The sequence below is a fragment of the Excalfactoria chinensis genome, chromosome 21 (assembly GCF_039878825.1).
Source record: "Excalfactoria chinensis isolate bCotChi1 chromosome 21, bCotChi1.hap2, whole genome shotgun sequence".
NCBI lineage: Eukaryota > Metazoa > Chordata > Aves > Galliformes > Phasianidae > Excalfactoria > Excalfactoria chinensis.
In genome coordinates this window covers 4,088,336-4,114,958 of record NC_092845.1, presented here as the reverse complement: position 1 = coordinate 4,114,958, position 26,623 = coordinate 4,088,336, and the positions used below count along the sequence as shown (strand labels likewise).

The following is a 26,623-nucleotide window of genomic DNA, read 5'->3' as shown; positions in this document are numbered from 1 at the left end:
TTTTGTGCTTGAGTCGGGGGAGAGGCAGCGCGGAGGAGAGCGCGAAGATAAGAGCAAATATGCAAGAGCATGGTGTGTTTTTAATGGAAGGGAGATTTATTTCTCTCTGTGTCTTTTTAAGCCTCTAGATAGATCATAAAAAAGAAACACCAACCCAACAACAACAAAAAAAAAAAACAAAAAAAAACAACCCACACACAACCTGTCTGCTTGAAATAGCCGAAATGTAATTTAAAGAGCATCACTTTAACTAATACTTCACTTCAGAGACACCTGCCCTATATTCATTGGAGATGCGGGCTGCATTAGAGCATCTGATTTATCTTTGGGAAGGATGTTGGAGCTCTTTGTTCCCGCGCGTTCCTCTCTGCAAGGGAAGTGGTGTGGGCTGGCTCAGCAGGCTCAACACACAGAGTGCCCATCCTGGAGTGGGAGCACTGGGGGCTGCATGGGGGGCTGATGCAGGACCTGCATGCAGGGCTGGTTATGGGGAGAGGAGCTGAGGTTTCCCAAGGTGATCGTTAAGGTCCCTTCCAACCTAAGCTGCTTTATGATCGTAGCAGGATGGTACGTGCATCTCAATTTTCTCCCTGGGCTCCACCCGGATCCAGCATCCTTCAGCATCCATCACAAGGCAGGATCTGCTCCCAGGCGCTTGGCCCTGCTGGGGAATGGCCATCGAGGACGAGCTGGGGAGAAACAGAGAGGAGAGATATTGTGAAATCCCTCGCTCTCCTTCTCAGATCTGAAGTTCACTTGTAATATTTTTCTCGACTCCAGTTGCTAATGCGTTTTGTTCTCCAGAGTGCGGCGTGGCCCGACTTCCCGCACAGCCTTTAATTAGTTTCTGGATGATGACATCTCCGCTGAGAATCGTCTCGTCGTGTCCCTCCGATCTCGAGGGGAGATAAAGGAATCTAATAAAGACGTTCAGCATTTGGAGGTGATGGGTTTGACAAGCTTTGTATTAGCGAGGCGTCGTGTTCCAACTTTGCCGGGCGCGCTCGTCCCCATGCAGTGACATCTCCCAGGGGTCCAATGGAGCCTCCGGCAGCGCCCTGGGGACCCCGCAGACCCCACATGTCCCCACGTCACTGTCAGTTTGATGGCCGTGGAGGTGGCTGTGTGCAGTGCTGTGATGAGAGGTGTCAGCGATGCTGGGATGATGACGCCGTGTGTCTCAAGGCTCCGAGATCCTTCAATTTTCTGCTTTTCATGAGGCGTTGCTTGTCTGGCAGGGGGAATCCCAGGTGACTTGGGGGCAAAAAGCAGAAGCTGAAAACTAGATCCTAGCTCTGTGCAGCGTGCATGGAGCCGAAAATGAGATCTGTCTAGACAGGGAGCTGATCTGTCGAGCAGTCTTTCTTAAGCTGCATCTCTTCGTGGCTGACAATATAAAAACTTCTTTCATACAGCTTTCATTTTTCTTTTTCTGTTTTCATTTGCCCGAGAAGCACAAAGCGGTTTGTAAAGGAGATCCGCAGCATTAGGATCGTCTTAGGGAAGGGAACAATCAGTGCAATTCAGCAGTTCAGGGGATGCCCCATCCCTGCAGACACTCCTGGTCAGGGGATGGGGCTCTGAGCTCCTGGTGGAGCTGTGTGTCCCAATTCAATGCACAGAGTGGGACCGAGTGGCCTCTAAGGTTCTGAAACCATTCATTTATTATCAGCCATGCAAAGCAAATTCTTGCTTTATTCCCCAAGATGTGGGGCTTGGATTCTAATGTTCCTCCCTTCTGTGGGGCAGATGGGAACATAAAGACCTGGATCCTTCCACAGCCTCGAAAGCAGGCGACCCAGCATTAAGTCTGCTTGGCCTAATGGCAGATGACCCATACCCGCCTCAGAGTCAGAAGGAAGTCCTCATGCTGGAGCTCTGACTCTGCTTTTGTGCCGTGTTTATTCTGGCACATCCCTTGTTGACGACGGCAGGAGCAGCGCAGATTTATGCTGTCGTAAGTGGAATCAGATTGGGCTCCCTTTTGGCACTTAGCTATAAAGTTTGTCTGCAGAAGCCCTGCGGCTTATGCGGTGAATTATATCTGCGTTCACAAATACTTTACTAATGAATGATTGGGAACGTCTTTCTCCCCACTCCCCCTCTGAGTTATTTCCATGCCTTGCCATATAACCTGCTGCAGAGACGGGTGTAAAAAATTTGGTGTCCTCCAAGCTCGGAGAGCTCTGCTGCAATAGGAGCTGTTATCTGCTCGGAGAATCATTTAGTTACATCTCAGTGCTGTATGACACATCTCATTACGCCTTGCTTTAAAACGAGCAATTGCCATTAGTTATTTATTAATTGCTTATTAAGGTCATTATGTATGTCCTCTTCGTTTCCAGGCTCCTCTCCCAGTGCCAGGTTTGGGTTGGGAGGTGGGCTGAGCCCTTCAGTGAAGCTGAGCCAAGGGATTGTGCAAACCCAGGGTGGGCTCTGCACCCAAAACTGGATGGCCAACAGCATGGCCCTGCTATCAGTGTGCTGTAAATCTGTGGGTAACAGCGGAAAGAGCCTGTTATTAAAGACATGAGCTCTGGCAGCCTGATGCTCAGGAAGCTGCCAGTGCACATCACAGATCGCCCGCAGAACGCAAGTCTGAGTCTCCCTCTTTTTCTTGCTTCATGATGCTTTTATAGATGTTCTTTGCTGTTGCCTTTGATCTGGAGCAGATGTTGCTCGTGCTGGAGGATGGAGGTTTGCATGTTTTATGAGGGGGAAGCGAGCCTTACCAGCAGAGCCCGTCTTGCTGGCAGGCTGCTGGCGTGGGCACTGCTGGGGCTCTGTGGGACTCCTTGAGTGCACCCAGGCTGCACTCTCCTGCAATACCCCTTGCACAGATAGTAGGCAGAGATACTGCAGCCCCATCTCCTGTCTTGGTCAGGATTTAAGAGGCTGAGCCAAAAAATGCAGTTCCTTATTGCAGGCACCCTTGTAGGCTCATGCTGGTCTCCTTCCCCTGTATCTGGTGGTGAGCTAGCTCCAGACCCTGGGCTATGTGTGTCAATAGGGACAATCTGGATGCAGTGCAGGGGCTCAGCATCTGTGCACAGCACTGCATTTGGCTGCTGCAGGGTGCATGCAGGGGCGTTTGCACCTGTGTTGGCTCTAGGATGGATGCTGGGAGGTTCAGCTTGTGCCAGGGGCAGGAGGGTGTGCGCGCACACAGCACAAGTTGGGGAGTACATCTGTGTAGGCAAGTGCATATGCTTGGAGCTGCACAGGCATCTATCACCTGACTGAACACCCTGAGTGTGTAACGTGCCATATGGCTTGGTTAAATATTTAAGCACGCTGCTTTCTGTCCCTGGGATTCCGTGCATACAAGTCCAGCCGAGCTCTGGGTTTGCAGTTCGACACTGCGCTGAGACCTTTCCCATCACTGTGGCAAGAAAAAAAAAGTGGGGGGAAAAAAAAGCAGAATTCAGATCGATGAAACACCAGCCGGTCTCTGGGGAAATCTGCACTGTGTCACTGGAGCAGCTTGGCCAACACTGCCATGTTTAATCACTTCTGAGCAGGAGAGATGCTGAACACAAAAGGACTGCCCGCAAGGAGAGGCTCCCGCCTGGGAAGCCGGCATTTATTTAGCTTTATTTATTTATTCATTCCCATTGGGGCGCAGCTCCATCTGCGTCCTGCGCTCAGCAGAAGGAATTTCTCCTCTGCCCTGGTGTTAGAGCAGTGCCGACTGATGGGTAAAGCCTTGAATGCAGAGGGAATGGCAGCACCGGCGGCCGTTAAATAATGTTAAATATATACTTGCGATCACTTATTTATTGAAGTTTCCCTCTCTAGTGTAGTAAAAGCCTTACGACGTACCTGCTAAGTCTCAAGAAAGGCATTTTACATAGTGCGCGTGGTTAATTATTCAAACGTTTAATTAGCATACAATAACTGTCGCGTTAAATCCTACCGCTTTTAATTTAAGCGGTTCCTAAAGACTTCGCTGATGCCGTCGCTCTCCTGTTCCCCATCCCTCACCTCATCCCGGGCAGGTTGCAATGCATTGCTGGAGACCAACCAACAGTGGAGGAGGAAGAAGAGATGCCCTTCAGGATGTGTTTGCAGGAGAAGTGGAAACCCGAGTTGGATTTGTTTTGATTACGTTTTAGAATCTGGTCATTTAATTTGATTGCAGATTCCTATCCGTCAACCGTGTGGATGCAAATCCCCGTGCACGGCACCAGAATCACAATGCAAAGGCTGAATTTACTGTTTGCCAGCCTCAGTGAGCTCGGCAAAACAAGCCAAATATGAGTGATGCGAATCCGTTAATTAAAAACATCTCCAAGGCTCCTCCTCGGTGCGGTGTGCATTGCATGGGAGATGGCAGATAACATCCTCCGACAGCTGGAGTCAGCAGAGCTCCTTAGGATCCTACAGTCATTAGGGTTGGAAAAGACCTCTGAGATCATCCAGTACAACCATCCAGCGGGTCCCACCTGTATTGCCCACTGCCCACATCCCTCATTGCCACGTCTTTCTCCCCACTTGTAGCACTTTGTCATTAATTGAATCTCCACGGACTACATGGCTGTTGGCAGAGCATCTCCCAGCTGGCTGTCCCAGGAGATGTGTGCCCTCATGCTGGGCTTAATGACACTGATGAATTTTAATGTTTCCTTTGGTGTTGCCTTCACAGACACTGTCCTGACCAGAGCCCCCCTTTCTGGGACCTCCTGATCCGGTGCATGATTAGCAGATTAGCCATCATGCCTAGAGCAGCAAAGAAATGAACTCCCAGAAGCCCTTCAAAACAGGGAATAATTCATTACCCACCTTGATTTCCACTTAAAATGTACTTTAACTACACTTCCAACTACAAACCCTAAATCACCCTCATGTTCACAAAAAATCCATCATTTCTTATTTTATTGCACGGCACTGGCATGACATAATCCCTTCCAGAGCGTCTTGGAGTGCTTTACGGATCAATAAATTACTTACCTGCACAGCAGAGGCAATGTGTGCAAGGCCATTGCAGTCATTGCAGTGTGTGTGCAGCAGCTGGGATGGGGACAAAGAGGGACGGGGTCCTTGGGAGCAGCAGCTGGGTGCAGAATACCCCATTAGCTCCTTGTCTATTCCCTGGTGTCAGCCCCTTTCTTTTTTATGTCCCCTCTTTGGGTCTGCAGACCTCCTTGGGGCTGATGTTGTACCAGGGTGGCAGATTTAAGGCACAGAACTGTAGAATCTTGACTTGGAAGGGACCATAAGGATTGTTGAGTCCAACTCCTGGCTCCACACAACACCACCCAAAAATCAGAGCACGTCACTCAGGGTGCTGTCTGCTTACATTGGTGTTTCCCTCTTTGTGTCGCTGCAGTGTCGCCGAAAATTACCGAGATCTCTTCTGACATCTCCATCAATGAAGGTGGCAACGTCAGCCTCACCTGCATAGCCACGGGCAGGCCAGACCCCACAATCACCTGGAGACACATCTCGCCCAAAGGTAAGAGCCAAACGTTGCTCAAAATACCCCAGGAAGGACTGGGAGGTGCTTCTGGCTGCTTCTCCTGGTGCTGGAGTTGCATAGAGAAGTTTGGTGTGCACTGAAAAGATGTGACTGGATGCAGGAATGGGGAGTTTTGTTAGGGAAATATCCAGCCTGGTGGCTTGGGAGAGGAATAATGGGGTTTTTTTCTTATGTGGAGGATTGGTGGTGGTTACCAGGTTGGGGTTGTGCTGTGTTGGGAGCGCTGGGGATGCTGCAGCGGGTGGCTGCATGTGGCACAAGGCTGCGTGCTGAGAGTCCCCTGGGGAACCTCACACGTTGCATCAAGAGGGGCTGGAAATGGTGCAAAGCAACAAGAAAACACGCGGAGCATTAATTGGTAGCCTTGTTAATTGGAAAGCAAACCCTGAGCAGAACTGTGTGGGTGGGACTGCTGGGAAGTGAATTCTGTGCACACCCGTTCGAGGCTGTATTACTTTGAAATCCTTTCCCCACTGTTTTTGTGCAGTTGGTTTGTGCCCTTCACGTACACTGTACGAGCTGCTGGGCCAGATCCATCCCTCTCCACGGCCTCAGCATAGAGCAAGCAGAGTCGGTGCCATCTCAGCCTGCTCCCTTGACAGGAGCCTCTGAAAGATCCATTAATCCCACATCCCTCCTGCCCCCAGGACCCTCCTCTCCCACTCCTGCCCCTCGCTGCCTTCCTCCCCTGCACCCATCCATCCTCTCCTAATCAGGCTCCCGGCTCGTGGGTGCCTCTCACTTTCACAGGGGCTATTTTCACTGTTTGCTGCCATCCTTCAGGTTTCTTTCCCCAGGGAATCTTTACCTGCGCTTGAACCAGATGTTTCCATTTTACTTAGGACTTAGCTGCTATGGAAACTGAGGATGCATCACGAGAGGAAGAGTGAGCTAATCAGAAATTACCTGTGGTGCTGTGTAATTTGCAGCAGCAGCTCTTACCCGATTTTGGCCATGATTAGGCATTCTGCCTTCAAAGCTCAAAGAGAGCAAATGATTGCAAAGATTTATCTGGCTCTGCCTGCCTGACAGAGGATGGTGCTGAGCACAGGGATGGCCCAGGATGGCTCTGATGGCTGCATGCAGTTCCTGTTCCTCTCCCTGCCTCTGGGAGGAGGAAATGCTCTGTTTCCCCATTTCCAATTCAGCATGCATACGGGAAACAAGGATTCAGTACAGGGACTGAAGTAAGAGCCAGAGCAGGTGAGCTGAGGTGCTGTAGAAGGTGTCAAGGTGATGATGAGCTCCCTGGGAGGAGATGGTGTGGTTTGGAGACCCAGGACCCGAAGCTGGCTGTTGCCATGCCAGTGCTGGAGGAGCTGCTTCCCATACTTGGACCAACAAGTGCTCCTCTGCACGGCAGCACTTCATAGGCTTTATTATTTTCTTGGCAGCTCTTAGTTTGCTCTGTGGTTCTTGGTGGGAAATGGAGCAAATAAGAGTGTTTGCTCACTGGAAGGAACATGTAGTCTGGTTTCCCAGAGGACCGGCACCAAAGCAGCTCAAATCCCCAGTGATCCATCCCACTGCAAGTCTCTTCCCAGCCACCTGTCTCCTGTCAGTGCACAGGTTGAAATGGAATAAGGAGGAGGTGGGTGCAGACACACGTTCCTCCATCTCAGGGCTCCGCTGAGAAGCCGCAGCTGTGACAAGGGGTTTTGGGGGCTGCACCTGGCAGAAAACCCATTTGGGAAGCCAAGCTCCAGCACTCAGCAGGGCAGCTCCATCCCCTGTGCCAGGCCCATTGGGATGTCAGTCAAGAGTTCAAGTCTCAAAGTCTCGAAGTTCTGAAGGCTTCAGGTGTATTACGGTGCTGATGCCATCTGCAAACCGATGGTGAGACCTTCTGGTTAACGGTGTGGTTTTGGTCACGCAGGTGTTTCCATAGTTACTGGGGCTCTTTATTTATTTTTTTGGGTGACTCTGATGTTGTCATGGTGATTGCCATGTTGTCAGTCTGGTTTTCATCTCTTGGTGAACAAATGCATCCCTGAGGCAGGCACGAGACTTGTCTTGCCTCCTGTTAAGCTCAGGAAAAGTGCTGATGAACTGCAGTGAGTGGCACCAAGGGCTCACTGCTATCCAGAGCCAAGGGCTGCATCCAACTCGTCATCCTTAACAACCCTTGATAGACTTTTCTGCCACAGTTTTGTCTAATTGCTGTTTGATTATTGCTGTAGTATGATGGATTCTGGTGTAAGGCTCAAGACGGAGGCTGCCAGGGTAGGAAAACATTATGGTTTGGCTTGATGGTGTGTTTACTTATAAGAGGGCTGATCAAGAGGTCTTTCTAGCGGGAATCCCTCATTAATCTTAGGATTAGGCTCGGCAATGAAAGCAGGAGCCCAGCCCTGCCCCACAAGCACAGTGCTACATTGCTGCTGGGCCAGGCAGCACCTGGAGGGGGATGCAGTGCTTGCGTGGCCCCATCCTGCCATGACCCAGCTGTGCTCGGTGAGCAGCTCTGTTAACCTCTGCTTCCTCCCTGGCAGAGGCGAGACAGCAGTCCGTCGCCTGGCAGGGCTGAGGGGAGGCTAAATGCATTCAGGACGTGAGGTGTTTGGGCGTGGGAGTAATCACAGCTTGTATCTGCACTTAAGATAGATGAGACATGGTGGCCTGATGTGGCAGAGGTCTCTTGAGATCTTCTGTCTATACATCAGCAGCAAAGCAGCGGAGGGACTCTGGGAGAAGTGTGGTATATTTGGATATATTGATTCTCTCTGGCTCTTGGCAGGGCTTAAAACAAGAGGAAAAGCTGCTGAAAAAACATTCAGCTTGAGGAGTTGCATGTCCCCAGGAAGGGGATGCATCCGCTGCCTTCAGCTGTTAGTGCCCTGAGTGCATCGCTTGCTGCCCCTAATCTTTCCAGATCCTTTCTGGACTGCAGGCAGGAGATGCCTCTGAGCCTGGATAGGAGGCATTGGGAGAAGCAAGGGAAATCCTTTTCCCCAGGGAAGCCCCCTTGTAACCGTGCCTCAAGTCACCACTTTTACTTCATAACAGAGGGTTGTGCTCTCTGCCAGTCATTTTGACAAGGAAATGGCTCCCACAGAGAGCAGCTGATTTGTGCAAGGCCACTGCTGTGTTCCTCCTGGATCTTATGTTTTTACACTGTTTCTTGGCTCTTACTGAATGTTCAGAAGGTTTTGGAGGAGGCCAGTACACCTGTCTTGCCTTTCTTGTCTGTATTGAGATGACATTTAGTTGTGTGAATCTTCTCGAGCTGAGCAAGTGCCAGAGCCAAGTACAGCCTTGGGTGAAGGAGGGGTATGAGCCCCTTGTGAAGAAGGACTTTTGAAATTGTTATGTGGGCCATCAACAGCAGTATCTGAAGGAAGAGAATTGAGCATCTTGTGGCTGGAACAGTGAACCAACCCAGAGCTGCATCATTGGGTTGGTTTGGGTTGAGTTGGATTGGATTGGGTTGGGTTGGGCTGAGTTGGATTAAGTTGGGTTGAGTTAGGTTGGGTTGAGTTGGGTGAGGCTGGGTTGACTCTGACTGGGTTGGCTTAAGTTTAGTTGGGCTTGGTTGGGTTAGATTGGATTGACTTGGACTGGGTTGGCTGCTCTGTCAAACATGACATCCCATCTCACCTAGTTGCATGTTTCCCCTGGACTCAGGGGCCCTTCTGCAGTACTGAGGCCCTGACTGCCTGCAGAGGCTGATGCCCAGGCTTCTTGCAGAGGCTCAGCCAACAACCCCCATCCTCCTTCCAGGAGTCACTGCAGGCCTGGGCTCCGGCTAAATTAACTGAAGCATTTCAACGGGCTCCAATCCTGTCGGCAGCTCAACCGTCCCCTTGTTTACTGTTGAAATAATTACTGCTTTGCCATAATATTAGCTCTGAGCCGTGACTCCATTACCATTATCGCCGGAATATTACCCATTTATTATCTCCCAGCAACCCTGGAAGATGAACACTAGGCTTCAGAGACCAATTGTTTTACAACAGACAGGATCTTGGTGTGCATTGTTTAATGAGGTAAACTACATTATAGCCGGCATTAATTTGGCTGCAGTGCACTCCACTAAATCATTGTTAACCTGTAAATCTGCCACCCATTTTGATGTGCGTTTAATCAGTGCACTCCGGACAGATCCATTGGGAAAAGGGTCACTGGTGGCTTATTTCCATTGGTTCCAATGTGGCACAGGCAGCAGTTTTTGACCAAGGTGAAGGCAGTGCTGGCTTGCAAAGTTCTTGTGCACACGTTGCAAGCAGCAATGGGATCCTGCTAGGAGCAGGGGGAAGATTTAGCCCCCAAGAGCCCACAGCTTGCTATGGGAGCAAGATGGGGTAGGAATAACTTAGTACATCATGCACGTTGGGTGCTGAGCTGTGGACGGCCCTTTGTAACGTTTCCCCTCCACTGCTATGCCCTTGTTCTTCCTGCTGTTTCAAAGCAACAGGAGATTATGTACCTATGCGTGTAGACATATAAAAGTAATATTTTTGTTTCTCCACATGGTGGAAATGAACCCGCTCAGCTGATTTGTTTGCATATTTGGCACAGCCGCCTTTACAAGATGTATTTTCATACAAAAATAACAAGACCCCTACCAGCTACAAATGAGGCAATGCCTCTCCATTACAGAAAGGAGGGGAAAAAAAACCCTCTGTGCTTCAACATATTCCCTAAGACAGCTTTGCAGTGTCACACTTTCCCTCCTCACCAGAGGCAAAGCATGCTCAGCTCCCCAGGATTGGGGGATGCACGCAGACCTGGGATGCTCTTCCCCAGCAAAAAGCACAGGGCTCTGTCTGCACCCCGGGTTCTATCCCTGAGCTCATCCTGTTGCTCACCACCTTCCCATGGCTTTGCAAGGAGCCTCGATCTGCATTCACACCGTGCCTAGCACAAGGGAGCTGCGGCCCCGGTGCAAAGCGATAGCAATAAGAGTACAGGAGATTTATTTGTCTCGTTCCCAAGCAGACCCATTTGCATGACAATCTCGTAAGCCCTGCATGCAGGACCAGGAAAGTTTCCACGTGTTCCCTGAGCGGACAAAACCCCAATGTCGGCTCACCAGATTTTCTGTCTCTTCTTTAGCAATCTGAGCTCTCCCTTCTTCCCCCGGTTCATGCGGGGCTTTGTGTCGCTGGCTCGGGATGTGACTTTCGCTCAGCTGGCATTTGGAAGCAGAGGAAGAGCAAGGAACGGGAGTGTCTGAGATGCGAGAGATCTCCACACAAATTAAAACCTTTTATCAGCCCCTAATAGCTGTGCAAACTAATTATATTTGGGCCAAACTTTGCCAGAGACTCCCTCGAGGTATTATTATAAAAATCTGAGCTGTGGAAACGCGTCCCCATTCTGTCAACACCAGGTCGCTCCAGCTATAGAAAACTCATCTCGTTTTAGCTCCCGTGATGCGCTTTGCATAAGCCATGGCAGTTGTTTTGGGGGAGGAGAGAGCCCGGCCGGGCTGTGTCACACATGGGCCAGGTCCTCCCACCCCATGGTGATGGCTTTTGGGGTTATAGGGATGTGTTTGTCCATGGGAGGTTGCAATGGGTTTGGTGCCAACATTGCACACTGTTCCCTTTCTTCCCCATGGTCGCACTGAACGAGGCACCCGGTCCCAGTGCATCCACAGCTGGAAGCAGCACAGGGAGATGCTTTGATGGCATCTCCTGACAGGTTTGTCCCCATGCCACCGTTCCCCTGCCTGCCTCACGCTCTTCCTCTGTGCAGATTGGTGGCTAATGGGGCGGAGCCAGCGAGAGTGCTCTCTATTAATGGAGCAGAATATAAACAGAATAAAGCCTTCATTTCCCAGGCTGTGATTTCATTATTAATATACTTTACAGTTCACAGGTTGTTCATTTGCTTCCATGTTTTCTCAGCTGGTGTAATCTGCGGCTTGGAGTGAGAAGAGTCATAAAATTTCCATTTCCAGTTGAATGTGCGTCCAATTCGCCGTGAAATGTTTCTCTCTGTCGTGAATATTAAGTGCACGAGGAGTCAGTAGCTGCGGGATTAGGCAGGGCAGGTTGCCAGCCCCTGTTCCACCTCCCGGGGGTGAGATGCTCACAGTGTGGGAGACGTTACCCCACCGCCCCATGGGCAGCTGTGCAGTGCAGCACCACTGCTTTGTAGGAGAAATTATTCCTAATATCCAATCTGATCCTCCCCTGGCATGGCTTGAGGCCATCACCTCTCCATTGCACATCCCTGCCCCACAACCTTAACACTTGGCAAGTTAAAAACCACTTTGGTGTGTGCTCCACGTTGTAAGTCAGCCTGGTGCTTGGGCCAGCACCATAGTGTTGGGGTCTGTGCCCTTCCCCAATCCCAAGCATGGGCAGGAAGAGTGTTTCCTCATCTCTGGTGTGCTACCATGGGCAAGGAGCTGAAATGCTTCTGGTTCATAAAGACATGCTGTGCAGGAAGAGAGGGCTATGTGAGCACATCTGGAGCACAGCTGGCCCCGTGTAGGCAGGGTGGCACAGCTGGGAGGTGGTGATGGATGCCCACTGCCCGGCTGTGCAGCAGCAATGCAGGGTGCAGCATCTGGATGGATCATTGCTGGTGGGAAGGGGACAAAAAGCAGATCCTGGTGCTGTGCCCAGATGGTGGAGAACTGTTTCTGTCCAGCTCCTTGCTGAAGTGATTCCTGCCATGGCACTCCTTGCTGCAGGGAGAAAAAATGCCTCTTCCTTTCCCATCTTCTCACGGTCAAGTCAAGATAATAATAGTCTTTTTCTGATCCCCTGAACTTTCCCATCTGCTTGGTAAAACAATGGCAATTCTTTTTCCTCACGGTCTCTCTCTCTCCATCTCCCTCTCCTTTATTTTTATCCTCCTGTAGTATAATTTAAAGCTGCAGCAACGCCGCAGCCCGAGGAGGTTTCCCCTTCCTGTGCTACGCTGCTGTTATTCAGAATGGCTTTTCCTTTGCAGAGCAGTGCCTCTTGCTTCCTCCCCACCCCACCTGTTGGGTGCTCATCCCATTCCCAGTCCCTCCCATTACCCAGGGCCAGCATCACCCATCCCTGCTGTACTTGGCACCACGCAGCCCCCAGGCCCCACTACTCCATCTATTTTCCCTGGGATCACAGCACCCCCAGAGCCCCGGAGGTGCCATGCCCACCTGTCTGGCTGCTCTCCATAAGCCACAATACTGCAGCTGATCCACCAGAAATGGAGACATCAATGCCATAAAACACAAGGGACAGAGCGAGGCCACTGGGCTGGAAAATAGCGTGTCTGAAAGAAAAAAATAAAGACAGGCTAAAGATGATGGAGAGGCAACAACCGGCCTCACCTGGCCCCAGTTCAGAGGGTAAAGAGCCAGGTTGGGTGCTCCTCATCCCGGGTGAGCTGGGGAGAACTGGGAAACATCCCCATTCCCCATCAGCTGGCAGCCAGGCTTAGTGTGCAGGGAAAGTTTCCCACATCCGTGGGACTTCTTGCCAGTGTTCTGAATGGATTTAGCCAGCACTTGATGCTCATGTGGTGTGTGGTTTTTTTTCACTCTAATGCCATTATGCCACTTGCTTCCCATCCTCGGGATATTTTCTTAATGCGGCTGAAATGCAGCTTAGCAGAGGTTACAGCCATTTAAACGCTTCGGATTGAAATGACGTCGTAAGAGCTTCTCCTGCAGGGAAAGCCTTGGGGTTTAGATTTGCAGCCAGGGGGACTTTACGGGCCTGGGTGCCAGCAGCTGTTTGTTAAGGAGGAAAATGAGGTGCAGGGGGTGCTGGATGCTCCATCCTAAATGCAGTGTTGAGCATGTGGCACTGAGGGGTATGGTCAGTGGGTGCAGTGGGATGGGTTGGGCTTGGGGATCTTAGTGGTCTTCTCTAAGTTTGATGATTCTATGACTGGAGGGCATTGGGGGATCTCACTGTCATCATCCCCACCTGCATTAGGGAATGTGGACCCGCCTGGCATTTTTTTTGGGTGTTTTGCAAACAGGAGCAGCTCTCTTCTTGGTGTTAGTCAGGGCCAAGCCTTGTGTTGAGCTGCTTCTCCTCCAGACAGCACAAGAGCTGCCAGCAATGGGACGGGCTCCAGGAAAGCCAAGTTGCAAGAGGATTTAATGGAGGAGCAGAGCTCCTGCAAACAGGATGCTTGTCTTTGTCTGAGTGATTTTCTCCCGGAGCATCTGTCACTCTCCAACATCCCGGTATCATCGCAGCAAATTATTTAAACACTACCCACTGTACCCCATCTGTCAGGCAGCCCTTCCCCGTGTATGGGGCCCTACCTTGCTGCCTCTCCAAAGGAACTCGCCGGCAAAGGCTGAGAGCCAAACAACAGGACAAATTAAATCAAAAGCACAGCTTCGGCACCCAGGGGGAAAATGCACATCAGCTTTGACTTATTGCATGGCGCACGCTTACAAGAGAGAAGCAGCGGCTTTTGTCACTGCGAGGGGCCATGAAAAATGAATTAGGGCCGCTGCTGGGAGAGGGCATGCAGGAGAATCCTTCATTCTGGCGACGCTGTCCTCTCTCACCTTGCGAGCGGCAATGGGGAAGAAATAGTGGGGAGGAAGGGAAGGGAAGGGAGGAAGGGTGAGGGGAGGGCTGGGGCTGTGGGTAGCAGTGGGGACGGAGAGGGGGGAAGAGGAGCTTGGCGCTGTAGGGTCAGCCTCTATTAGCTCGGCTCACTGAGACGTGAGAACTGGTGCTTTGTGTGGCTCGTTTGCTCCTGAGTTAGAGCCTCCTTCAAGGGTGGTTGGTCCCTGAGTTGTTGTGTTTTGTTTCTTTAAATATTAATTTCCATAATCCTTTTTATTTCCCAATGAACTACTTCTCGCAGACAAAAGGGCTTAACACTTTCTTTTTTATTCCTGCTCGCAAAGAAGTCGCACGAAGCTCACAAACATCTGTGTGTGTGAGCAGCAGCTCACAGAGCCGCATGGTGCAGAGCTGGGGGACAAGAGAATTGTCCCCAGGTCATCGCAGGGGTCACAGCCCTGTAGGAACATAGAATCATTAGGGTTGGAAAAGACCTTTGAGATCCCCAAGCCCATTCCCAACCCATCCCACTATGCTTACTGGCCATGTCCCCAAGTGCCACATCCCCATAGTTCTGGAGCAGCTCTACAGGGTGACCCCACCACTCCCTTGGGCAGCCTGTGTTTTCTCTTTGGAGAAGAGATTTTTTCCTAACATCCCACCTGAACCCCCCCTGATGGCAATGGGGTGCTCGGGAGGGCAGCCCAGGGTGCTCATCCTTTCCATCTCAGTGCCTCTGACATGCCTTTTGGAGATGGGAGATTGGAGAGCTGAAGGCCGGGAAGCACAATAGAAGATAGACTGCTTGTACCTCATTGTCTGGAGAATAGATGGGCTGCGGGCTCCCGGAGAATAGGAGCTGCCACTCAGGCAGCTTTAATAGAACAGGCGGCAGATAGATTTCAATAAAAGAAATGAGTATAAATATTGTTAGCGCGGAAGAGAAGGAAAGTGAAAAAGATCTTGTTTGACTAGTCACAGTGGGAAACTTTCAAGGACTTTTAAGCTAAAAACTCAGCACAATGGTGCTATAATGGGCGATTCGGCTGCATCTCACGGTGGCGGTGAGGCGAGCAGGCTGGGCTGCTGCATGGCATGGGGATGCGGTGGCACCCAGGGGGCTCTGCAGGGAGCAGTGGTGTGTGTGCATCTGTTTGATGGCAGGGTGAGTTGCTGGAGGACATTACTCTCCTTTGCAGCCCGCAGAGATGCTGTGGGAGCTGCATGCCTGGTGGCTTTGTGCACCACCAGCCCTTGGAATCATGCAAATTAACACAAATAACCACTGTGTAGGGTGAGATATTTCTTTCCTTGTTGTCTGGAAACTTGAAAAAGCTTGTGTTGGGTGAAGAAGGGTGGGCAATGGTTGTGGTTGTCCCCACATTGTAACGGGATCACCCCTCCAAGGGGCTGCAGATGGAGCCCATGGCATTGGGATGCAACGTGCTTGGAAGGAAGGACAGAGCCGTGCTCTCCTGGGTCGATAGGGTAATCTTGAAGAAATCATCCCTTGAATGATTGCTTTGGATGGTTTCCAGCAGGTTAATTACCCCACGTCTTCCTCCACTGGAGCGTGGGGATTCAGAGCTTGTGGTGAGTGGAGGTGATGCTGTCACGGTGCCATTGGCCAAGCAAAAGAACAAGGGAGCATCTTGCAGTGCCTGAACTTGGTTCCTGATGTGCTAAATGAGCAGTCAGTGGTAGCAGGGAGATGCTGAACAATAAGAGAGAAGGAGGAGAAGGGAGAAACGAGCTCTCGGATGCCGGTAGTTCCCTCTTATTACCTTTGTATATTTTATTTATTTACTATAAACTGTTATAAGAAGGCCATCACCGCCGTGTCGGCGTGACATGTGAAATAGATGGCTCTTGGTTTTAAGAGCGTCACTCTGAGCCGGGAGTCTGCGCGATGTTAATTTTTATTGCCAGAAGTAGCCATAAATTGATAGCTCAGAATTGCTGTAGGGGCTGTAATTAACTAGTTACTATTTCACCTCCAAAAGGAGCAATGTTTCACACTCTTACTTTTACTTATCTGGAATCGGCCACTGTCAACATCTGCTGAAGCCAGTATAAAGATTTATAGACCTTGGAGGTAAATATTGACTAATGGGCAGCTTGGCTTAATGTTCACCTTGAAGGACAATAAATTGTGCTATTGATTGAAGCTAGATGTCAATATCTGCATTGTTGTAAACATTTTAATAAAATTATCCCCATAAAATATTCCCATTCTCGGGCTAACCCGATCGGTGCATGGCCATGACTCAGGAGCAACACTGGGAATCTGGGCATCCACAGCCCATTGGGGAACCGAACCCATAGTGGGGCCATTGCTGAGATCCATAGAGGTGGGAATATGGCAGCAAGGTGCATGGACGTGGTGTGAGTGCATTGCAGCACTGGGAGCTTGCTGGGTGTTGTGTGCTGTGCCCTGATTAGTGCAGGGAGAAAGACAAGGAGCTGGTGCGATGCACAGGAGCAAGGTGGTGCACAGAAATAAGGAGAGCTGCTCTGCTTGCTGCAGGGCTGGGATTGCTTCGCTCTGATGCTGGCGTCGCAGCAGTGCTCAGCCAGGGTAACTGGAAGCAACATGGCACAGAGACCCCGGTGCAGTGAGCTGGGGGACGGCAGCACGTAATTAATTTGGGAACATGTGTTTGCTTTCTGGTGAGTTATTATCTTGTCAGAGGCTCAGTGGAAACTAACAGGTGGGAGGAGGCAGAGGGGAGCCCAGTCAAGCCTAGCAAAGGGGAAGCAAGAGGAGAAAGGCAAGGAAGGAATACATGAGGCCCCCCATCTCTGCTGGGCCAAGCTCTGCTCTGCTTTGCAGTGCCCCTTGGCCCTGCTGGTGCTGCTCCCTGTGCCCCTATTTGCACCAGGTTAGGTCATCACCCTCTGCAGAGGAATGAGTTGCTGTGCCTTTGAACAGTCAATGGCTGTTCCATCTCTGGCCTGGATTGTAGTATTATTATTATTAATAATAATGGGTGCTGGCTGTGCTGGTTTTGTAGCTCCTGAGGAGATGAGAGCGCTGTGCCATTAATTCCTGCAATATTTCAGCAGCTAATTGTGCTCAAGCAGAGGCAGCCCTGAGAAGTTCCTGAAGTCACTCTGGGCATTGCGGGGCTGCTGCTGGCTTAGGGCTGCTGAGCTCCAAGCAGTTTCGGAGGCAGGAAGAGTGTGTGCATCATTGGAGACCCACAGTGCAACCCTAAGGGGTCTGATATACATGAGACCAGTCAGAGGGATGACTCCCATCCAGAATCTGGGCTGGGCTGGAGGTGCCCTCATCCTAAGCCTCAAGAGCTCAGCTTTCCCAATGCAGCATCACCAGCCACTGGGGACCCCAACAACCACGGGGCAGCAGTGCTTGCATAGGGCTGATTTTCCTGTAAAGTCCTTTGTGCAGGAGAGGACGTGAGCCAGAGCTGTTATTTCCTCGCATACCACGCTGATTTCTGAGCCCATTCATTTCCAGTGCTCTCAGCTGGAGCAGCACATAACAAGCCGCATGGCTTCGCTCTTTATTTACTGCCACTTCCCCATCAGAAGCAGCTCTCGATATAAAACCCAAGAAGTGGAGAGTGCCCTGTTTGTTCAGCCCTCTGGCAGGAAGGCAGTGAAAGGAGATGGGGCAGGGCTCAGCAGGTGCCTCCATCCGGGTACAGACTGGCAGAAATCAGCTCTGTCACTGCTGCTAAAGTGCAATAGGGCATCTCGTGACCAGACCACTTCAGTGCCTGTGTGTACGTAGCCATTTAGGCTGGCTTCTGTGCGTGTATGCTGAAAGTAAAGCAGGTAAGGGAGAAAGGGAGAAATGCTCTGTGCAGGGGGACCCTCCTCTCCCATTGACCTTGGTGTGGGATCACTGCACTAACAAGGCTGGATCCATACAGGGACCCAAGCAGCAGTGGTCTTCATCTCAGTGTCATCATTGTTACCTCAGCAATAGCACTCAGAGCATTACATGGTGATACCTTTGCAGGCTCTGCACGTCAGGGCTGATGGCACAAAGCCGGACCCCAAACCTTTACATTTTGCCCCTCTGGAGGCTGATTACCAGGCACTGATGTCAGACTCCTGCACTAAGCCAGCACAAAGGCTGGGAGCCTTCATCTCTCCCCTTTCCCAGCTTTTGCAGGTGGCAAGCTGACCCTGGCCATCACTTCACAAAGTCCTTTGCTGGGTAATGAAACGAGCCCGCACTGCCTTGCTCCAGGATCAAACCTCAGCCGTGCAGTGCTGGCGAGCGATGATTTGGGGAAGGGCCTTTGCTGAGTTTGGAAGCAGAGCTTTATCGGGGTCTTTGCACAAACCTGAGTCAGGTCTGCACGCGGAGCATCCAAGGGCTGCAGCTGTGTCATAATTCCATCAGCAGGCAGCGCTGTGCTACTGAGAGCCGATTCTAGGTCAGCCGGAACAGGCAGCTTGTTTCCTTCCCTCTCTCTCCTTTTTTTGCTGCGCAAACTGCTGCTGGGTATAAAACTGTAATTTTTGTGTCTCCAAAGGATATCGATTTTGGGGTAACGCCTTCATATCTCGCCCTTCTGCTGCGCTAAGTGCTGATGAGCTCAGCGGTTTGCACTGCCAGATGCTCCGCTGGGAGCTTGGGCACGGGGCTGAGGATGCTGCAGGTGGACGGCAGCGATCCATCACAGCTGTGTGCATGGGAGGGCTCACCTCAGCCCTGGATGGGCTCTGTGGGATGGGGGTGGGCACAATGCATGGCTGTGGGTTTGTGTTGATGACACTGCAACCGCAGCTTGGGCATCAGTGTGTCATTGGGTGCTCACTGCAGGATGTGGCACTGTGGCTCAGGCCCTGTCTGCACTTATACATGCACTCAAAGCAGCTGCATCCAAAGTAGTCCATGTGGGCAATGTGTGACTGCAGTCAGTGTTTCAGACCCATGGGACAAACTGCTCTAAAGGTATCACACAGTGGGACGCAGGCAGCATTCGCTGTACGCTTTGCATGCACGTGTTAAAAGCAAGATGTGGCCGGTTGGCCACCCAAGCATGTCAAGCCACAGCATTCTGGGTCACAGCAGTGCACACCGGGTGGGAAGCGAGGGCTGTGCCGGTCACATCACCACATCCCCTGGGAGCAGGGACCTGTGCTCGGCCTCGCTGCCATTGGCACTCACTCCTGGAAACAGCTGTCCAGAGCTAATTTATTTCCTAATGCTGCAGCAATGTTAATTTATAAATTACACTGGTAATTCGAGCTATTATTAATTTCAGATGGTGTAGGGCAAGCTTAATTAAAATATGATACCAATTGCCACACATATGTACCAAGGACTACCGTTTAAAATTTATAGGAATATTAAGTGTGACACTGGTCGTGGAGATGCTTCGTGCAGTAATTATCATGTCTGAGCTGCAGGAGAGCTGAGAAAGGCAATGGGGAAGCAGCAGGGAAGGGAGGAAGATGCCATCTCCCCCATCTGGGGCTGAAGGATCTGAGGGTCCAGCCAGCACCTCGAGGCAGAAAGATGGGGTGGGATGAGGACCCCCTGCCCATCCTGCACACACTGGGGACATTAATCTGCAGCACATGATGCTGTCGGTGTGGCTGGGACCAGTGTATCTGACACCTGTCCAACAGGGGTGTCTTGTAGTAGATGGATGGGTCAGCATGACATGGTCCCACCTGGTGACCACAGGTTGGGTGTGGGCTCACCGCGCCCCCTGCTCACAGCTCACTCCCTCCACCCAGCAGCTGTGGGCTTCATCAGCGAGGACGAATACCTGGAGATCACAGGCATCACACGGGAGCAGTCGGGCGAGTACGAGTGCAGTGCCTCCAATGACGTGGCTGCGCCTGTCGTCCAGCGAGTCAAAGTCACCGTCAACTGTGAGTAGCTGTGGGGTGCAGGGACAGCTCGGGGCCACTTTGTCCCACCCTGATGGGATGCAGCATCACCTGCCTTTGGTCCCAGCACTGAGCCTGGCACCTGCAGGTTTCCAAGCAGGTGGTGTTTTGCCCTTTTATTCCCCTTTTTTTTTCCCAAGCTCCTTCTTTTTCCACCTCCTCCTCAGCTGTCTCCATCAACCTGAGTTTTCCACCTGTGGTGAGCTGCTGTGCTGATAACCTCAGGGGAGAGGAGGGAGGCAAGCAGTAAACAGGCATTGCTTCATTTTGAGAAAGAGAGAGGAAGAAAGCAGCACTGTTTGTGCTCATAGACAGAAGTGAAGACCTTCTAATCCCCCCAGGTTCCACTTTGGCCACTCCTGGAGCTGCTGGGCATCAGGGAGTGCCAGGGAGCGCTGGTCCTTGGGGGATGCAGGGATGTGGTTTGGGTCCTCCATCTGCTCAACCCCTTTGGAAAGCAGGAGTTGCAGGAGCTGGGCATAAGCTTGGAGATGATTTTTCTTCTTCTGTGAGATGGGGAAAGAAAAGGAGAGAGAGGTGGGAGGCACCAACCCCCAGCTCCGTCCTCCCCACAGACCCACCGTACATCTCGGATGCGAAGAGCACCGGTGTGCCCGTGGGGCAGAAGGGCATCCTGATGTGTGAAGCCTCCGCCGTCCCCTCCGCTGACTTCCAGTGGTACAAAGATGACAAGCGGTAAGAGCCTGGGCTGTTCCATGGGGGGTGGGAGCCACACACTGACCCCATCCCCAAAAACCCACAGAGCAAAACCAGTGTTGATCCAGAAATTTCCCACACCTCTGGGCTGGCATTCACTGAACCATAGAATCATAAAGTCATTCAGGTTGAAAAGGACCCCTTGAGATCACCAATCCAACCCTTCCCTACCATGCCCACTGCCCGCATCCCTCAGTGCCACATCCCCATAGCTCTGGAAGACCCCCCAGGAATGGTGACCCCCCCCCCCCCCAGCTCCTGGGCAGTGCAGCACCATTCTTTCCAAAGAGTAGTTCCTAATAACCACCCTGAACCTCTCCTGATGCAACTTAAGGCTAGTACCTCTTATCCTAAATCACAGGGGGTTGCTTCTTTCTTGGTGCCATCCCCATCAGCTTCTCCCCTTCTGCTCTCCTCCCAGGCTGGCTGAAGGACAGAAAGGGCTGAAGGTGGAAAACAAAGCCTTCTTCTCCCGACTGACTTTCTTCAACGTCTCCGAGCAGGACTATGGCAACTACACCTGCGTGGCCTCCAACCAGCTAGGAAATACCAACGCCAGCATGATCCTTTATGGTGAGCAGCACTGAGGGACTGGGGTGGGGACCTGGCACAGCTTAACGGAGTGACCACCAGTGTGTAAGACCTGCAGGGGCTTCTGGAGAGATGCATGTTCCTATTTATCCTTTATAGCCCAGAGTGTGGGTTAGAGGCTGTGGTGAGCACAGGGGAAGCATCGAAACCTCCAAACCACCCTTCTGACTGGGTGCTGTGGCTGTGTTTGGGTATCAGTGCAAAGCAAGGATCTGGCTGCAGTTTTCCATCGCCTTACTCTGGTAGATGCCAAGGAGAAGCAGGGCTTGGGGACCACCATCCTCTCCCAGCATCATTTTTCATTCAGACCCACCTTCACTCAGTTCTGGGCCCAGTTTAGATTTGCAGAAGTTGTGTGCAGAGTGCATCATTGTCCATCTCTTCTACATCACTTAGAGCTGGGGATACCAAAGGGGAAACCCAGGGGAGGCATGGTGTGGCATTCCTGCCCATGGGTAGCAGTGTCTGTAGATGACATTAATAGCAGCCCATGTTAAACGAACCACAGGATGGAATTAATCACTGCTAAGAAGGTTTAATGGAAAGCAGCAACTTGCTCCTGGCATTGCAAACTCTTTCCTAGCATGTGTGAATTATTTAATTAAGCCTGGAGAGGTTACAAGAGACCCCTCTTCTGCAGGAGAGGTAGGGTTGTAACAGAGCAGAACACTGCTCTTGTAGGTGTGCAATGATCGTAGGTGTGCAGTGATTAATAGGAGGAAAACAAGATAGCAATTAGCACCTTGTGCCAGCAGGGTGGCAGGGAAGGCATCTCTGGAAACGTGGTCTCTCTTTCCTGCTGTCCTCTCATGTCTCTGTGCAGAAGGCTCTGCCCATCACGTATCTGCTCCTTTACACATGTTGGGCTCAATGAGCACCTGCATGCTGCTTGCATCCTCATCTTCTGTGGGTACCAGCTGTTGCATTGGGTTCCCCCATGGATCTCTTCCCCTCACCGTGCTCAGGGCTGTGCCCACAGCCCCCAGGTGGTTCCAACCTTGGGTGTTAATGAGCATCACAGTCACTTCTGCAGGAAAAAGTCGCTGCTGTAAGTGACAGACATGAGTTGTTACCTGGCTGTTAAACCTTCATTAGGGTTGCTTAGGAACGATCTCCGCTTTTTCCCCATCGGGCTTTCTGGTAATTGTGGTTACCAGTGACCCCATTTTTCAGGGAGGGGGACAGGATACCTCGAAGCCACACGGCTCTGTCTGTGCTGTCGTGCCCTGGGGGATGAGTGTCCCACATGGCCTGGGCCACCCGTGTGATTGTAACCTCTGTATTGGCTTATGGGATTAATATCTTGCATGTCTTGGGACCCCATTCAAGGACTGCACTGTGCAGGGTAGACAATAAGCCTCTGAGTTAAGAGTGACTCTCTCTGTTGGTGGCTTAATGGGAGCTGCCAGTTACTGGATTCTCTTCCATTAAAGACACTTGGAATGGCTCATGCCATAAGGGGAACGTGGCCCCATCACCTTGTGTGCAGCCCTGCTGGGAACCAGGTTCCCTTACACTTCCCAGTGATGGGCTGTGCTACCAACAGGAGAAATGTCCAATCTGTGTGGGTTTGGGGACAGTTTTGTGTGTGTCCCCTCTTCCTCGAGGCTGAGTGAACTATTCAGGGTTCTCCTTCCCCAGATGGAGCTTTAATCCACGTCGGCACATTGAAGTTTCCAGTGCCTTGCGACTGAGGGTAGTGTAGAATACATCTTGTAATCCTTTCCTTAATCTGTTTTTTCAGGGAGGTCAACTGGTGCTTTATCTAACACGTAGCAATTCTTATTACAGGCCTTCCACCTAATTCAGCGGCTCATTTGATGCTGTCTTTAATGTGATGAAGTGCTCTGGAATCAAATAATTTTCTTGAGTCAGGGGAAAAAAAAATAAAATAAAGAGCTCTCTACTGCTCCCCTTTTGTGCAGTCCATGTGGATTCCCAGAGGTTTTGCAGTAAAACCACAAAGGGAGCTCCACGTGGATGGAGGACAGAGGCCCTATAACGATCGTGACCGTGCATTTTTCCCATGCCAAGAGCAGGCTGAGCAAAGCACCTTGAGCCTGCCATTGCCTCTGTGCCTTAACCATGACTTGTTCTTTGATTTTTAGAAGAGACAACAACCGCTCTGACACCCTGGAAAGGTCAGTAACCATGAGCCCGCAATGCCAGCAATCCCCCCCCCCTGCTCCGTGTCCCTGTGGGTCCCTCTGGCAACATCCAGGGAGCAGCTCCCCCAAACCCCATTGCTCCAGCTCTTGCAGTGATAACTTTGGGGCTGCTCATGGCTTCCCCGTTGCTGCTTTACTGTAGCCACGTGCATTTAGCTGCCTTTCTGTTTGGGTCTTTAACATGCCCACCTCCCACCTCTGCATGCCCTGTCCCCACTGTCCTCTCAGCTGCTCTCTTCCCCCTGTCTCCAGGATGCAGGCAGGGATGGCTTCATGGTTCTGTTGCCCAATGGTGCTACAGCCAGTCCTTCGTCCTCTAGGATGCTTTTAGTGTTGCTTTAGTGCCTTTTTTTTTACCTCGGTATGTGATAGGGGTGCTGTTCCTTGCATTGCTGCTCTTACTGATCGATCGATCGCTTGCCCTGGGGACCACTGCCATCCTGATCTGGGGCTCTGCAGCCACGTGGCTCTGTTCATAGTGCACTTAGTGGCTGGCATTGGGATGACCTCAAGATATTTGGAAGAGCTGGGGGCAGCATGGAGCTGATCTTGGCTCTAGAAGTGCCCAGTGTCTGGCTTGTTAGTGGTGATGATTTGGGGCTTTGAGGATAGCGGTGTCTGTAGGAGTGCTGCAAAAGGGAGACCATGGGCTGGTTGCCTCCCACCAGCTCAGACTACCAAGGGCCCCATCCAGGGCCTTGGGCACCTTGGGGCATGAGGCACCCACTGCTTCGCTAGGTATCCTCTGCCATTGTCTCACCATCCGTCTCCTGGATGGTTTTTATAGAATCATAGAGGCGTTATGGAGTCATAGAGTTATAGAATTACAGTGTTACCTGATATCCCAGGTTGGAGGGTTGTGAGGATCATCAAGTCCAATTCCTTGGTGGTATTTCAGGTGCTGCTGGGTGAGAGCTATTGCCTCCAACTTCAAAGAACATTTGGAGGAGCTGGAGGAGGTTGCTTTGTACTGTTGCATCCAAGATAAGCTGGGGATGGGAAATGGGGACCAGCACAGGATCATGGTGGGGTTCACGTCCCAACCCCAAGGATGGGGATGGCTGCACCGTGCAGCTCACAGTGGTGACCCCAGTGATTGCAATAGCACCGGGGCTCAAAGCAGCATTATTTTCTCCCCCCCTCCATTCCCTACAGCTAACAACGCGGGTGTTTCTCCCCCCCGCAGGCCCCGGTGCAGTGCACGATGGCAACAGCGGCGCATGGCGGCGAGGCAGCTGTGCCTGGCTGCTGGCCCTGCCGCTCGCCCAGCTCGCCCGCCAGTTCTGAGCCCCGAGGCGGCCACGACCACCACAGCAGAGAGGAGAGGAAGAAGATGTATTCACTGTTTCTGAAAAAAAAAAAAAATAATCATAAGAATTGAGAGAGTTGTCCGGCCAGGCCTTCTGGGGGAGGGGGAGAAAGGAAAAACACGCAAAAAATAATAATAATGATAATTAATAATAATAATAATTCAAAGGGAATTTGGAAAGGAGGGGGAACAAAAAAAAAAATTATCCAAGGCTTCCTGCTGAAGACGCAACGCGACTGAGTCTTTTTTTCTTTCCTCTGGTTATTTTTTCGCCTGCCCCTTTTTTTCTCCCCCCCATTTCGTCGTTCTCTGCCATGGGTCAGTGTGGGGGTGGGACAGCCCTGGTCCCCCCACCATCCCCGCTCACCCGGAGCCCCTCCGTCCGTATGCACAGGTTTTCTTCTTCGCCGAGATCTCCCCGTCTTCTCATGGACTGTGCCGCCATTTGTGTTCCGAAATATATATATATATATCCACATATACATATATATATATATGTGTATAGATATATAGATCTTCAACAGTTACACCACACCGCCGCGAACGGAAAGGGAGGAAGGAGAGCAGTGCCGAGCCACGTTCATCGTACGCCATGTGGACATCGTGAATGATAAGGGTTAATTTTATTGATTCTATTTTCTGATACGAGCCTAGAACTCTTAGTTCCTAAAAAACAAAGATGCAAAAAAAGAAAGAAAGAAAGAAAACCAGGAACAGGAGAGCAAGCGGAGAGGAGAAGCGTGTTTCCAAGGAGGATGGTGCTGGTTCGTCCCTGGGCGAGGAGCAGGAGCCCTGTGCTGAGACCCCTCACCCGGCCAGGACCACGGCCATATAAACAGTTCCTCCACACATCGAGGCGAAGGGAGACGCTGAATCTTTTTATGGGATATATATATATACAGTATATATAAATATACATATATATATATTATTATTTTTTTTTCAGTTAGCGTTCTAGCCACAGTTCCCAGCAGGATCCTTCCGCTGCCATTACTGCATGCTGTATATGGAGTTAGGTGTGTATTGGTCCTCTGTGAGATGAGGAGAGGTTCTCGCTCTGCACGTGCCCAGGTCTCATCACCTTTCTGCCCTCGGGTGTTTGGGGACAAGGGGACACAGGCGTTGCATGGGGACCAGGGTCCCTCTCCATCACCCTGTGATGCACAGCCCCAGCCCTTGGTGGTGGAATGAAGCAAACCAAGGGATGGACAGATATAGATCTATATAGCTCAGTTTCATATATATATATATATATATATATGTATATGTGTGTGGGTGTGTGTGCGTGTGTGGGTGTGTATATATATATATATATATATATATATATATATATATATATATATAAGAAGGCGAAGTGATCGGCACCTGCCGCTGAGCCACTGGCTGAAATTTGAGGGGGGAGGGTGGGACACCTCAACAACTGGCTTTATTTTTCACTGGTGGGGGGTCTCTCTCCTGCAGTTTCTTTTCCTCCTTTGGTTTCCCTTCCTTCTCCGCGGCCGACAGCGAGGCGGGGGCACAGCGGGCGGGCGGCGAGGGGGCTCTCTCTGCCTCTATCCATTAAAACGATTGTTCCATGTGGCCGCTCCGTCTGCTTGTGGTGCTCATTGCCCCCGCCGTGGCCACTGGGCACAGGGAGGGATGTTGGGATGGATGGAGGGTGGGAGGGAGCAGCAGGAGGATGTCACCGCTGAGCCCAGATGTGATGCAAAGCAGGTAAGGCTCGGTGAGTACGTGGAGAGCTTGGGGTGCTGCTCTGTGAGCTGACTGGGCCCCCGGTGGTGCTGGAGGTGATACGGTGCGGCCGTGCAGGTCACAAGTGAGTTTGGGTATTGGTGTGACCTTGCTGTTGGTCTCTGTTGGTGTTGTTGATTCTCAGAAGGGTCTTTGCATTTGGTCTTCAGCTTTCACTGTAGCCACCGGCTTCTCAAGGCACGTGGGCTCCACCTGGCACACTGTGCATTGTGTGTGAGGATCAGAGCTGGTCTGTAACCATTGCAGG

At 51.3% G+C, this 26,623-nt stretch overlaps 1 protein-coding gene across 21 annotated transcripts in view; it reads left to right on the top strand.

The window, feature by feature from the left end:
- LOC140261379 (protein CEPU-1) overlaps window positions 1-25,304 on the top strand; it is a 219,655-nt gene extending 194,351 nt beyond the window's left edge. For 7 of the 21 annotated variants that reach the window (XM_072354730.1, XM_072354738.1, XM_072354728.1 and 4 more), the window contains 6 exons: window positions 5,330-5,455; window positions 19,681-19,818; window positions 20,412-20,532; window positions 20,975-21,126; window positions 23,253-23,285; window positions 24,499-25,289. In XM_072354730.1, coding sequence (XP_072210831.1) covers window positions 5,330-5,455; window positions 19,681-19,818; window positions 20,412-20,532; window positions 20,975-21,126; window positions 23,253-23,285; window positions 24,499-24,599 — 671 coding nt within the window. In that variant the 3' untranslated portion in view covers window positions 24,600-25,289. Of the gene's footprint in view, window positions 1-5,329; window positions 5,456-19,680; window positions 19,819-20,411; window positions 20,533-20,974; window positions 21,127-23,252; window positions 23,286-24,498 lie in introns of all 21 variants that reach the window. The other 14 variants (XM_072354743.1, XM_072354734.1, XM_072354742.1 and 11 more) reach the window with 5 other exon arrangements.
- The last annotated feature ends 1,319 nt before the right edge of the window (window positions 25,305-26,623 follow it).